Here is a 15,371-nt window from a genome sequence, read left to right on the forward strand (position 1 = left end):
TGAACTGAATTGAGTCACCAGTGAACAATTATGTTCATTCAGCTTCTTATGTAATTGTATAACATCTACCTTCAACCAAGCATTTCCCAGCTCTAGAACATTGTTTTGATCCACAATTGATCCACACAATTGATTCACTCTGATCAAAGTGATTCACTCTGATCACATTAATATTTTCCTGTTCTCTTTTGCTTGTCGATTACTGCAACATCTCTAGGAATGGTGTGATTTTTGGATGGATTTTGGATTCATGCATTGTATTTTCCCAGTCTACCCTAATAGACTGCTGAATCCTTACATTAATTCAACTCTTTCAAATAATTTCAACAAATGCACAAATGCCCTTTAGTGAATTAGAGAAAAGAAGCCCAAAATACATGATGATTGCGCTACATTACATTTATTGTTGGTAATTTACTCCAAAAGTTGTCGTTGATGGAGCAGATGTCAGGTCTGGTCATGTTGCCTCAGTTTCTGTGGAGAAGAATGACATATTAAGAAAAGTGACTTCACCCAAACTATTGCTTACACTGAAATTGAAATAGCTGATAATACTGTATAGCATGTTTATAAACACATTACTTGCAACGTCTATTGCTATAACACAAACATAATCTCAAGCTACTCACAGCACTTGTACAGCCTGTTGAGCCTGGTGATGTCGTTCTGGCTCATCTCGGTGGCCTTGCCAAGAGCAGCGTTGCTGTTGGGAATGGGCTCCATGGTGGGGAGGTTGTTCTTGGAGAAGGCGTACCTGAAGGACATGAAGAGAATTGTTGTTGAACATTGTTGACGTTCAGTTCAGTTCAGTTTGGACACTTTCCAACAAATAACACCTTATTATTAAGTATGTATTTGCTTAGCATAATTATTATCATTAAGTATGTATTTGCTTAGCATAATTTAGAAAACAATTGAAGGCCTAAAAGCAATGTGTTGTGGATCTTTCAGAACCAAAGCTGCACACACTGTTTAGCATTTATAGCGATGATATTCACCTCACTAAATATATGACATGAGAAGAATTACCTTCCATTTTAGGTATACATCAAATTATTTGTTTTAAAGTGAACTAAAGTAATTAGTTAGTTAGAGCAATGTCACTTACCTCTCATACTGCATAACAGAGTTGTAGTCATAGGGAGTTCCCTGGTTGAGGGTGTTGATCTTGTTGAAGTTGTATTTCATGTCTAGAGAAGAAATTGCATAGAACCAAGAATGCTTTATAAATACATACTGCTTCTCCAGAATATTAATCCTCCCTGAGAAAACTGTATAGTCTTTGTTGTGGTATTGGTATTCATCATCCTACAGTACCATCGATGATGTTCTCCCAGTAGACGCGGATGTGGTTGTCACGGTCGTTGCGGGTCTGCTCGTGGTTGAAGCCCAGAGCATGGAGCAGCTCGTGCTGGACGGTGCTGTGGTACAGGCAGCCGGAGCGGCTCAGGGACACGGTCTGAGCGTTACCAGTACGACCAACGTAAGAGTAGCATCTAGAGGTCATAGGTCAACAACAACAGGGGGGTTATTACAGGGGAAAGAGAACCTTACAGAATAAAACCAGCTTTATATAATTGTGATATAAATGTGATATAATTTTTTTTTTTTAATGTTCCATTTAATGCTCCACTTCTGATCTGATTTCAGGTTGTGATGATGAGAGCAATACCACTGCCAGTCCTAAACTAATGTTGGCTATAGTCCTCTGTGAGCAGCATTTGAATGGTGTTGTGTGGGGTAACTCACCCACTGCGAGACTCAATGCTGATGTAGTCCCTCTCGTTGGAGCGGCGCTTGAAGCGGATGCAGGAGGAGGAGGCGAAGGAGTCCAGGCCACGCTGGATAATGGACAGCTCACGGGAGGCTGTTGGGGAGTGAAAATTAAACATTTTCAGCCTTATTTGGCTGCTCTGCTCTCCTTAGAGAGTGACAGTGTAGCAACACATCTGAGTGTCTGCCAAGATGCACCTTGTGGGGGAAAAAAAACTCATCACCAGATTGTGATAATGTTGTCATTCACGGTGTCACTAGCAGTATTCAAGAAGACTTCAGCTGCACATTTTAAAAATGATGCTGCCCAGTGGCAGCTGGAAAAGGGAAATATTCTCACTGAGAATGGAGACTACTCAATCTTTGAGGTTTTGAAGGGAAAAATGGACTCACAGTAGTGGTTCTGAATGACGTAGGGCACGTAGACCTTGCCGTCACTGTACTTTTGCCACAGGCAGTCGCGGGAGGTGCAGGGGTCAGCATTCCTCTCCGCCTCGTTGAGGATGGCGATGTCTCCCATCAGCTCAGGCTCGTCGAAGTCAGGAGCTGGAAGGGGGGATAGAAGAGTCCTTTATTATAGACCGGTCCTAGCTATATTAAAGCACTTACAAAATAATATGCTTGATAAAACGACAAGATTATGTTGTTTAAAATACAAATTATATTTTAATTGCATTCGTCTGTAACAAAAACATATGATGCAGGATAATTAAGACAATGATAAATAACATCCATGCACTGTATTAATACACCATAATAACATGGATGTAATTTCAACATCAGCTGATTTGATATATTGAGGTGGGATGCCCATACTCAGGTCCCGGTTGGCTCTGTCCAGCAGCTCGGAGACAGACAGCTCAGCAGTGGTGACGCCATCAGCCTCATCCACAGCCATTTAGGGTCATTTCATTTCAGACTGGGATGGTTCTTTTAATTAACAGGAAGGGATTTGATTATGAAGACAACGTCAAAAGATCACATTTTAATTAAGTTGGTATCTCTTTTTGGAATTGAGTCATTGACGTATCATTTACCACAATGAGTTGAATGTTTTTTTCTCACCTGTCTGTAAAAGATGGCAGGATATGTGAGGCATTTTTGAGAAGAGAAGGAATGATATGAGATGTTAGAACACATTATTTTTTTATAATTCAAAAATGAAATCAATCTTGCATCTCATAGTACCTTATACTCCTTTTATGCACAGTGTCATATTGTTCTGTTTGTGTATAGTTTAGCCTGTTACCATAGTGACCCTCACCTCGACCTCCTCAGCCCAGGCAGAAACCAGCAACAGAGCCAGCAGACCCACAGCGAACTTGAACACAGCCATGACAACCTGTGTGAATTTTTAAAAACAGACATATAGCCTATACTATGTAGGGCAGTTGTGGCCTACTGGTTAGGGCTTCAGGCTTGAAACCAAAGGATTGCCGGTTCGATCCCCGAACAGTAGGGAAAATGTGGGCTAGAGATGTGGTTGAGCACTGCTCTCCCATGCCCACATCCACAGCTGAAGTGCCCTTAAGCAAGGCACCTAACCCCTCACTTCACTCAGGGCAGCTCACTGCTCCGGGTTAGTGTGATAAATGCAGAGACCAAATTCCTTCTATACGAATATAAATATAATTGGCCTATAAACCTGATTTACATTTACTATACATAACAAGGAATAGTCAATACACTAAAGCCTAGCGTATCAGTGGTAGTTTTGTCCTGGGTGTAGAGCGGTAGATTTTTACCCTACAGTTAGCCCTCAAGCAGTCACTGTGGGTCTCTTTCTCTCCCCATTAGGATGAAAATGCAAAATTGGATTTCACAAAGGCAATTTTCTGTTTTACAAATGCCATTTCATTTACAAATGCACATCTACAATTGTGAAAACCAATTTACAAATATGATTTTTTTACGTGTGGATTTGTGTGACTTTCATGCGAAGAACGTCTTAAAAACACGTAACTTTGGAAAGCGAAGAATGCGTGTGCTAGTGATCCACAAATGCAGAATCACATTTCACAAATGAAATTTTTGGTTTTACAAATGGCATTTAATTTACAAATGCACATCTATATTTGTAAAAATCAATATACGAGTTACAAATATGATTTTTTTATTTGTAGATATCAAAACACACATGCAAATCAAGAAATATTTGTGGATCCCCCTCTGTGCATATACAAATATTATTGAGACAAATTTAGCTCCATAGCCTCATGCCAAGGTACTGTATCACTAATGATTCTCCTCTGAAGTTGTTAAAAATAAGCACCTTGTTTCATACAAAGGCTCTAAATAAAAACCTGATTAAATGAAAGAAAAACAGTTGTACATGTCTACAGCAGATTGTAGAATTGTGCTCACATATTAGTGACTTACCTCTGAAGTGTCAGAAATGAGTGACTAATTGACCAGGTGAAAACTGCCGTGTTTTATACCCTGTTTCCCTTCATTCATACGCTGATAACTCTTCCCAAATATGGCCAAATAGTTCCAAGCAATGTGCTTGCAAGGGCACTTTTTTATTTGAACAAACAGGAACTCCTGCTTTTACCCAAATCTGTCGACTGTCACTTTAACATGTACTGTAACAAATGATCACATGTCCTGGTAGTATTATCATGTATAAATATGTGCACAGCCTTGCCAAGGAACATCAGGTGTTCTTTTCCCAAATTCCTTGACTTACCATAGGCTTACCATAAGTTTACCATAAGCTTACCATAAGCTTACCATAGGCTTACCATAAGTTTACCATAAGCTTACCATAAGCTTACCATAGGCTTACCATAAGTTTACCACAGAGGCTCAGTTGTAAGTCCCTCAGTATGGAATTAATTTGATAGTGGCTCATTCTTTGAAAATATTTCATAAAATTAATTAATTTAATTTGTATTTTTTATATTTATATTTGTTTTCATCTTTGCATCAATACCATGCTTATTCTGTCATGGAAATGGTAATTTTGTCTGAAAAAGTGCTCTAGAAATCTCTCTATAGAAATATTTAAATGTATGGTTCATATTTGCCATTTACCCCAGTGAGATCAAATTTATGATCATATGAATGACTCTTTTTTGTGAGAAAATGAGGAAATTAAATTATAAACAAGGTAAAAAAATAGAAACAAGATTTTTGATCATGCTTACTGTATTTCTTAGAACTTAATCAGAACAGGTGCAAGTGCTTTAAATGTAACAATTTTGTTACTTTGTGTGGGAATAGCAGGTGTAGAAAGACAACATTCCCCCACACAGACACCTACACTCAGACACACAGACACACACACAGCAGGCCCATGAGGAGGGCACAGTTAAGGTAGCACCTACAATTATTACACTCGGATCCAGTAGACCTGAACACCACATATATAATAGCTATGTGTAGGGGGGGTGTACTGTACCATGTCATTGAAAATAAGTTATTTTTTCATGTTTTTCACAAAATATGAGCCAAGGCCAATGAGTCTGAGTTTGAAGAAATAATAAATAGAATAATTTTTCTTTTAGCAAACATTGAAAACGGTTCCCACAGCACCATACATGGGTTAAATTGAGTGTGACAAGGTGAAGTAAGCTTCCAACCATTCTTTCTTGACAGAGATGACAGCTACTGATAACATTAAACCTGTGAAGCCTCACTAAAGTCGATTTGGGTGAAATTGTCTTGAAGATAAGCTACCTGTAAGAAGAGTAAGTAGGCTATACTGTCCAATATCTCAATCATGAGGCCAGAGTGTTTATCAACAATAAGAAAAATAATGAATAAACTCAATATTTTACATGACAAGCTATCATGGTCCTTGCTCAATTCAATTCAATTCAATTCAATTCAATTCAATTCAGTTTATTGTCATTATGCAGAACAGAGCACAGTGAAATGGGCTGTATCAATCAAGGGAGCACGACTGCAGACTGCTCCCTCCTCTCCAGTGAGATCAGCTGTGGATGTCACCGTTTGATCCTTTTGTTTTTCTTCCTTACATTTTCATCTCTTATTCAGAGCAGGAGGAGGGTTACAGTGAAATAAGGTGTGCCAACAGATACCCTGTGAGTGATGTGAGCCGAATGAAGGAAGGTTTGTTAATAATAGATGAGTTATGGGTTAATAACAAATGAATAGAAGACATTTCTTGGCTTTCAGATGACAGTTGAAGTCCAAGATGGAAAAAGACTATTCCAGTTCCATGCCTTTAGTTTTAAAAGGCAGTTGGGTATTACAATCTCTGCAATCACTCTGGTGATACAGAAGGTTGTATTCTGGATATAGGAGTATTGCTGTATATTGATTTAAATCTGTGTCATTCTGTTGATATGGGAGTGTTATGTCAATACTTACAACACTGTTCATGAGACATAGTGTTCACTGAATCACATTCTGTTATCCAAAGATTCTGTGATCCCATATTGTGATGTCTTTAACAATATCAGGAAAAATATTGTATAATGAGAGAGATGTCCAAATATGTCCAGAGCAGAGAAGCACATGTGCCTATAGGTGTGTGTGATTTGGGAGTTGTGATTAATGAGATGACATTGTCCTGGAGACTTCTAAATATATCCCCACACCTGTGTATGTTAATTAATGCCAGCGTGGCTTTGCTGCCTACCTCTCATTGCCACTGGGATGTGCAGCCTCAAATAAAATCATGCAGAGAGATCCCACAAAGGAGATAGCCTATGTTTTGTTTTATGTGTTTAAACACTTGAAATGTGTACCATAGTTAACTGTATATTTAAGACAATGCTTTTTAAAATAATTTTTGAAAATGTTTTTAATTACTTTCCAACTATCAAGGGTTCTTTAAAGTTTTTTTAGGTCATTGGAAGTGTCCAGATTAATTCAAAAGTTTAGTAAACTTGTTTATTCAACAAAGTTTCTAAGGAACTCATTTGTTGAAAATCAGAGAATAAGAAAATGAAGCTGTATCTGCATTTTTCTGAACTTTATAGCCATTATTCCATGTGGGTTGTTTTGCAACCTGTTTTTTTTTTACCAAAGACAGATTGCAATGTAATGAGGATGCAGATATAAATGAACACTCTTGATTAGATTGTCTGTTGTACAAACTCAAGACCAAATATTCAGAGCGCACTGAGAGAAATGTAACACTTCACATGTTCATACATAAATATTTAGTTCTTCATGCGAGATCACAAGATCACAAGGGAAAAAAATACAACAAACCAAAGGCTTTGATTTTGCACTCAATTCTGATGTTTTATTGAGGGAGTACATTTTGAATTGCTGTGTAGCAAAGCATTGCTATCAAATCAGATGAGATTAAAGTTCCAGAAATGTAAATATCTGGATATCTCCCTCAGTCTTCCTTCAGAACAACTGGCTGTTGTCCTGATCAGTGTTGGTAAACCTCTGTTTGGATGAGAAAAAAAGACATAGAATGGGTTTTAGAACACCCCATCAATAGTCTACTGCACAGTTAAGTAATACATGTCATTACCTAGGGTTAGGTTTAAACCTTTGATTCAATTTCAGTGCTGACTGAAAGCTACTCACAGCACTTGTACAGCCTGTTGAGCCTGTTGATGTCGTTCTGGCTCATCTGGGTGGCCTGGCCAATCGCAACGTTGCTGTTGGGAATGGGCACCATGGTGGGTTGGTTGTTCTTGGAGAAGGCGGTCCTGGAGGCAACAAGCATATGTTTCAGTCTACTATTCATGAATCAGTGTAAATTAGTTGTGAGAGTAGATCAGTATGCTTTGTGTTACTGACTTGTGGTACTGCATAACAGAGTTGTAGTCATAGGGAGTTCCCTGGTTCAGGGTGTTGACCTTGTTGAAGTTGTGCTTCATGTCTGTGTGATAGAAACAAACAGTTTTTACTTGTAAATGTTATCGCATATGATTGATTCTTTTCAAAGAGTTGTTGTCTGTTGAGCATGATAGCATGAGCATGATAATCATATACACTAAAATTTCTAGAATCTTTGCTTAAAGGGTTCAAGTCTCATCATCCTACCATCGATGATGTTCTCCCAGACAACGCGGATGTGGTTGTCACGGTCGCTGCGGGTCTGCTCGTGGTTGAAACCCAGAGCATGGAGCAGCTCGTGCTGGACGGTGTTGTGGTACAGGCAGCCGGAGCGGCTCAGGGACACGGTCTGAGCGTTTCCAGTACGACCAATGTAAGAGTAGCATCTAGAGGGCAGGAGTCAACAACAACAGGGTCACACTCACAGATAAAGAGAGTCTTACAAACTTCAGAGCTTGCACGACAGTAAATGTAGGAGTAACGTGGGAAGGCAAAGATGAGGTTGCAAGACGAGGTTGAAGAAATTGACATTAAAATTAGCTGTTAATGATGAAAATACTCCTTTTAAGATGGGATTTCTATGTAGGGTTGCCACCCGTGCCTGACAAAAATCCTGGACATTTTGACCATCCAATCGACCTTTTTGTTTGTAAGCAATGGCGCCTTTCGCACATCTAACCCAAGATAAAAACCGTCATTCTAAGCGACAATTGTATAGCTAAAATTAGTAAGAATGACAATTTCTAGTTATTTGTTTAGTTAATTGCTTTATTTAATAGCAGACCTTTATTATTTTGTTATATTTTCAACAGTTTTTAGTTGTGGACACCTGGGGGCAGTATTGAGAAAAAAGGGGGAATACATAATTAGGTTCTGCTTTTTTGCTTATGTGGAATAAACTTTCCTTTCTCTGTCTCTCTTGTCCCACACACTCTCCGTCTCCACCTTACCATTTCTAATGAACCTCCACGGTGCGTGCCCCCACCACCACCACCCATGTTATGCTACGTCATTTTTGTAGAGCCAATAAGGCTGTGCATACGTTTATGGACGTAGGCACGCTTCAATTAAACTGAAATATACATTTTGCGCATCATGTACAAAAATCCAGGACATTCAGTGTCGAGGATTTTTATTTTTATTTTCCTGGACAGACCATGAAAATCCTGGACAATCAGGAAAATCCTGGACAGGTGGCAGCCCTATTTCTATGGAATATTCCGGTGTATAATATGTGGAGTAGTTATTTGTGGTTTATACCCATTGCGAGACTCAATGCTGAGGTAGTCCCTCTCGTTGCTGCGGCGCTTGAAGCGGATGCAGGACATGGAGGAGAAGGAGTCCAGACCACGCTGGATGATGGACAGCTCGCGGGAAGCTGAAAAAAATCAACGAAATATTTAATATTCACTAGCAAGACTGAATAGCCTTAATTCTGATGGAAAGGCCATTTAACAATATTTAATTAATCTTAAACCAAAAGGGAAAATGCTGTAAGCTACCACACCGAGTATACCTAGCCAACAGGGAAGAGACAAAGAACTCACAGTAGTGGTTCTGAATGACGTAGGGCACGTAGACCTTGCCATCACTGTACTTTTGCCACATGCAGCCCCTGGAGGTGCAGGGGTCAGCGTTCCTTTCATCAGCAGAGTCGATGGCAATGTCTCCCATCAGCTCAGGCTCGTCAAAGTCAGGAGCTGTAGGAGGGAGACAGCAGCAGTGACCACTGTTGTTACAGACAATCAATATTGTCCAGCTGAAGATTAAAAATAGATCTTCAATACATGTTCACTGACGGTTATAAAAACACACTCTTTAAATCCTGAGGTCTGGCTCTCTGTGGCCTTATTGTTGGTGTTTAAAAGTAAGATAATGAGCTAAAGTTATATTGTTGTTCAAATTCAATGTAAACACTTTGAAATGGTGTCCCACCATTGTGTATTCTCTCCTCAAGCAATCTCCTAACACAATTATTTCTTCATTATATGTGAAGATGTTTACATTGTTGTTGTCAATGAATGTAATGTAAGCCATGCAGTAAGACAGCTGATGCGTGAACGTGTGTCTAACGGCAGACGTACTGCGGTCCCTGTTGGCTCTCTCCAGCAGCTCAGACACAGACAGCTCAGCATTGGTGTCTTCCACAATCTCATCTGGGTGGATGGGAACAGGGGAAATTATACATCATATCATGGAGCTTTACACATCACAAAAACTCTGAATTCATATGATGATTCTTACCAGTCTAAAGGAGATGAATGCAGGTGGACCATGTAAAAAGAGAAAGGAAATAGAATAATTAAAGCCTACATATCAGTCTTTTGTTTCATTTGATGTTCTAAAATGCATTTTGCTAATGTAAAATCTTGTGAAATCTTTGATCTCTTCTCAATAGTAAAATGATAATGTGTTTCCACGAAGCTATATGAGGAGATGAAAGATTGAATGTGTTATATTGTAAAACTGTAAGAAGTTAGTTTGCTTATTTCTCACCTCCACCTCCTCAGCCCAGGCAAAGGCAACCAGCAGCAGGGCCAGCAGACCCACGGTGAACTTGAACACGGCCATGACAATCAAACACCTGGGGGAAACACCACATGTTAGTTTAAAACATGAGTATTACTTGCAATGAATAATATGACCACAAAAAACAACAGAAAATTGCAAACAGGAATAACTTGAATATTTTAAATATTCCAGTTTCAAAATGGAACTACTAACGTTCTATTGACACATGCATATGACAGACACTGTAAGTAGAATGCACGTTACCTTCAGAAGTAGATGAGTGAACTGCAGCTGGCTAGGATCTGCTTTTATAGCTCTCAAAGCTGCATGCAAGTCCTTGAAAATGCATGTATGTACATTATTTTTTACTATGTCTATGGATATCTTTATCATCGAACCTTGACATCTGGAGATTAGGTATTTGTCATCTGTGAGTTTCTCATGGATTTGAAAGTTATCAGAATGTTTTTTTTCAGTGAATGCATGTCACACATGTTAAAATACATGGTTCTGTGATGTTCATAGAACCATGTAACCTATGATGTAGTTCGATTTTATTTGGGTTTTGGTGCCCTTTATTATTTTAATAGTTTTAAAATGAGCAGACTGTATGATTGTGAATTATTGTGATAATATCTGTAAAAGTTATTAAGAGACGCTATTCTCTAGCCATGATAGAGGCCAATAGGGCTGGTGTTTTTAGGCGGTTTCTGCCATGATAGAGGCCAATAGGGCTGGTGTTTTTAGGTAGTTTCTGTAGTGCTGTAGATGAAAGTAGTCTTCCCCCTGGACAGGACACCGCATCACAGGGTAACCACCAACCGAAGTTGGTACACATACCATGGGTACAGACACTCGTAAAACATACTGATAGATCATGTTTCTCCAGTTACACCCACAAATATTTCACATAGGTCTTTTGCTTGATGTGTTTAATGTAAATGTAAATTTGATTCTTTAATGCCACATTTACCCTACTGTTGTTACCATATGCTGATGCTTTCTGTTATAGATATCTTTGATCATCCTCCATATCATCTTCAGCACCCAACCATGTGTGTTATTATTTTCCTTGTCAGACTGGAAAGCAACCTCTGTAGTAAATGTATGTGTTAGCACAAGGTCCCAGCGCCCTCTAGTGGCGTCTACACTAAACTATCGCTCTGCTGCTTCTGCAGCTCCAATTTCAAGATGAAGTTATAGATTTCAGCCTGGGCAAAATCATTAAAACAGCACAGGAATATATATTAAATCAGAATGTCATTCAATCAAGTAGTGGAAATCTGGTTTTGAGGTTCTGGAATTCGTTTTTACCGGTAAGCATTAATGATTAAATAGGTTGAATGACAGATTAATAATTAATGAGGGACTTTTATTTGCATATCAAAAGATGCTCAGTGGAATAAAATATTATGGTATTGACAGAGGTTACACTGTGAAAGCAAGATACCACTGTGTTATGGTTTTATGTAACATCTTTCACATTAGTATCTAATTATTTCTTGGAATACCTACATGAATACACATAATTGTTAATGGACTATTCAGTGCTAATGATTGGAAGGCAGCCATAATCTCAAGTGCAGACAAATTCTTCATATTACTAAACCTACTACATCTGCTGTGTAGAAAATAAAAAGTAGAGGATAACAAGTTGACTCAGCACACCACAGTAAACCACATGTGACACTGGTTTCCTATGAAATCTTCAAAAATAGCCCAACGTTTTATCTTCAACTGACACATAATCACTTGCTGTCACTCCAACTATACTGGACCACACTGCAAGCAAGTGTACTGTATACAAGTAGACGTCAGTTCAAAGATTTTCCTTAAAGGATATAACTCTGTTATGTGTGGAAATGAAAACACTGCTCATAAGTATCCGTCACGAGGTGAAGAAACTATTTACATTTGATCAGTAGGCCAAAATAAAACATTTGAGCCATTTTCTACCACAGTAGCTAATAATATCTATAGATCTGCAGAGCCAGTAGCTGAGCTCTTGAAATTCATTATTTCCACCTGACGTTTTCTTTTGGAATGTTAAGAAAAAGTTATGTTGTTTATATGGCTGCAATTAAGTCATTGTGTTAAGTCAAGTCAAGTTTATTTATATAGCGCATTTCATACACAGAGGTCATTCAATGTGCTTTACATAAACAAAACCAAACAATAATAACAAATAAAAGCATAGAAGGGCAATATAGTCAAAGAATAGTTAAATGGTAAAGATCATAATAAAAAGAAACATAAAACACAAGGTAAAATCATTTAAAAATAAAGAATAATTAGTAAGCAAAAACAAAGGCAAAAGTAGTAAAAAAAAGTAATAAAAGACAAGGTAGAATAATTATCAAGGCAGATTCAGAATTTGTAACTCGGCACAGTTGGCAGAAAGCATCTGAGAACAGTTTGGTCTTAGGTCTAGATTTAAAACTGGCTACAGTTGGGGCCTTTTTGATGTCATCCGAAGTTGGTTCCACAGCTGAGCCGCATAGCAGCTAAAAGCTGCTTCACCATGTTTAGTATTAACAGTAGGTTTTACTAGCAGGTTTTTCACCTGGGACCTGAGAGGACGAGAAGGTGTGTACTGCTGAAGCATGTCTGACAGGTATTTAGGTTCTGCTCCATTTACTGATTTATAAACAAGCAATAGTGCTTTAAAGTCAATTCTGTGACTTACTGGAAGCCAGTGCAAGGACTTAAGAATTGGAGTAATGTGGTCAGTTCTTTTAGTTTTTGTTAGAATCCCAGCTGCTGCATTTTGTATCACCTGAAGCTGTTTAATAGTCTTTTTTAGGAAGGCCTGTGAACAGTCCATTGCAGTAATCAACCCTGCTGGAGTTTTTCTAAGTCATGTTTTGACATCACCCCTCTGAGTTTGGCAATATTTTTGAGGTGGTAAAAAGCTGATTTAGTTATCGCTTTCATGTGGCTGTTGAAATTTAGATCACTGTCAATTAATACATCAAGATTTTTAACAGTATCCTTTGCCTTCAACCCTTAGTCTTTCCTCCTTTTTACCAAATATAATTACTTCAGTTTTTTCTTTGTTCAGCTGAAGAACATTTTGAGACATCCAGGTGTTGATTTGTTCTATACACTGACACATAGATTCAAGAGGACCATAGTCGTTTGGTGACAAAGCTAAGTAAATTTGTGTGTCATCTGCATAGCTATGATATGAAATCAAATTATTTTGGATGATTAGTCCAAGTGGGAGCATATAGACTTCTTTGTTGCCATCGGAAACTGTACCTCAACGTCCTTGACCTGTGGTGTTCCCCAGGGGTCGATATTGGGGCCACTCTAGAGGTTGAATAATAGTGGCCCCAAGATCGACCCCTGGGGAACACCACAAGTCAAGGACGTTGGTGTTGAGGTACAGTTTCCTTAATCTAAGTTATGTTTTATGTTTGTACCGTGTTTGTCCTCGTCTTGAATGTTTGTGAGTGAATGCAACCCCCTCTCTGTGCATACGTGCAGGTTGTGACCTTAAAGCTGACCAGGTGGTTGCGCTCATGCAGCCTGACCTCCAGGAGCTGTTGGGCCAAAGTGGGTGGCAAGCTGATTCCCAGGTGGTGGTTTCCCTTCACTGTCCTTTGTAATTGCTGTGCATCAAGTGTGTGCCGTGTTCACCTGTGTTGTGCTGTGCCTGGATCCTACCCCTTGTTAGCCTCTTGCTAGCCCTGGTGAGCCCACTGCCCTGTTCCCGGCCTATTGGACCTTGTGCAATATCTGTGTGCAACCTGCTTGTATGTGGGTGTATCTTGTATATGATTAGTTTCCTGTGGTTGTATTCCTGTTTGTGTTGTCTCTGTGCAGTCCATAATGGACCTGTTATTGTTATGTGTCAATAAATTGTCATTTTATTTTTATAGAACCATGTCTCTAGTCTCAGTGTTGCGAACCTGTGTGCCCAAAGGGGTCTAAACTGACCAACAAGGTTTCTAAATTAGTTCCTGGGAGGGCCTAACCCTCGCAGGTGGCGTAGTCGACTAGCTCCATCCGAACATCTACCTCCGCCCTGCTACAACTGCATCGAACTTAAACTGCAGTATTACTGTAATTTTCTATTATATTTCTCTAACTGGGGTAACTTTCTTGAATTTCCCCTGGGGATCAATAAAGTATCTATCTATCTATCTATATAGAAACTAAGGGACCGTTCGGTATTTATGGAATGGACCACCGGAGGAAAACAGGGGAGGGTCATGTCTTTTTATTCTTTGTTGAGGGGAGGGTCACCCAACTTTTTTTAGTCTAGGAGGGGGGGTCACCCAACTTTTGTATTCATGAAAACAGCAACATTTCAAAGTGGCCTGTTTGGTGCATATTTTTCCTTCAGTCTCAGTCTTAACACTTCGGGCACCCCTCATTTCCTTCTTTCTTGCAGAGTAGCAAGATAAAGGCCTCGCGCTGCGGCTTTCGTAGAGACTCAATGGAGACTGAGGGACATCTAGGCAAAGGTTCTAGAGGGAATGAGATTTCTAGCGCCATATTACGTTCTCTTTCGTTCCATAGCTGTCAACATTTTGGGGCAGCCGTGGCCCACTGGTTAGCACTCTGGACTTGTAACCGGAGGGTTGCCGGTTCGAGCCCCGACCAGTGGGCCATGGCTGAAGTGCCCTTGAGCAAGGCACCTAACCCCTCACTGCTCCCTGAGCACTGCCGTTGTAGCAGGCAGCTCACTGCGCTGGGATTAGTGTGTGTTTCACCTCACTGTGTGTACACTGTGTGCTGTTTGTGTTTCACTAATTCACCGATTGGGTTAAATGCAGAGACCAAATTTCCCTCACGGGATCAAAAAAGTATATATACTTATACTTATATTGAACATTGAAAATAAGGGAGATGCCCCGGGTTTCTCACCCAAAATACGAGGAAAAGTCAACATTCGCCCCCATTAACGTCGGAAGGGTTGCAGTTGTAGCAACAAAGTAGCCTACTTTATTCACACATAACAGCCTATATTACAGTAATTTGGTCAACTTTACACAGCCCTAAAAAGGCTACATTTACCTTTGGCTTACTTTTAGTATACCGTCTAACGTTAAACAGCGTGCATGCTTAACATAGTAAAGCATACTTGTGCTTCATCCATCCACATCCAGCTCCTAACGTTTTGATAAGCATATCTACCAATTGACCTTGTTCCTGCCCAATCTCTAGCTTTGCTGTCTCCCCATCCTCTCTGTTTTTTGCTTTGTTTTTTTTTACAGCAAATTACAAACAAAAACAAATGGACATAAAGGACAAAGAAAGAAAGAAAGGGGAAAAAAAAAAAAACACACACACACACAAAAGATGTA

General features: G+C 39.3%; 2 protein-coding genes across 3 annotated transcripts; both read right to left on the reverse strand.

Annotated features, from left to right (window-relative positions):
- Positions 1-384: 384 nt before the first annotated feature.
- On the reverse strand, positions 385-3,115 carry c6ast4 (six-cysteine containing astacin protease 4). Its single transcript, XM_042062560.1, has 8 exons — positions 3,038-3,115; positions 2,590-2,678; positions 2,167-2,319; positions 1,750-1,867; positions 1,318-1,496; positions 1,109-1,190; positions 630-754; positions 385-474 (listed from the first exon to the last, which is right to left on the reverse strand). Coding segments are annotated over exons 2-8 (741 nt in total). The 5' UTR covers positions 2,672-2,678; positions 3,038-3,115; the 3' UTR covers positions 385-472.
- Positions 3,116-7,113: 3,998 nt separating this feature from the next.
- LOC121682420 (high choriolytic enzyme 2-like) lies at positions 7,114-10,136 on the reverse strand. Of its 2 annotated transcripts, XM_042062559.1 has the most exons (9): positions 10,042-10,136; positions 9,790-9,793; positions 9,630-9,701; positions 9,093-9,245; positions 8,806-8,923; positions 7,753-7,931; positions 7,507-7,588; positions 7,291-7,415; positions 7,114-7,146 (listed from the first exon to the last, which is right to left on the reverse strand). In XM_042062559.1, coding segments are annotated over exons 1-9 (810 nt in total). In that variant the 5' UTR covers positions 10,117-10,136; the 3' UTR covers positions 7,114-7,144. The 2 variants fall into 2 exon arrangements, with proteins under 2 accessions (XP_041918493.1, XP_041918492.1); XM_042062558.1 differs by lacking the exon at positions 7,114-7,146 and having other exon boundaries at positions 7,283-7,415.
- Positions 10,137-15,371: the final 5,235 nt, after the last annotated feature.

The sequence above is a fragment of the Alosa sapidissima genome, chromosome 14 (genome assembly GCF_018492685.1).
Source record: "Alosa sapidissima isolate fAloSap1 chromosome 14, fAloSap1.pri, whole genome shotgun sequence".
Classification (NCBI taxonomy): domain Eukaryota; kingdom Metazoa; phylum Chordata; class Actinopteri; order Clupeiformes; family Clupeidae; genus Alosa; species Alosa sapidissima.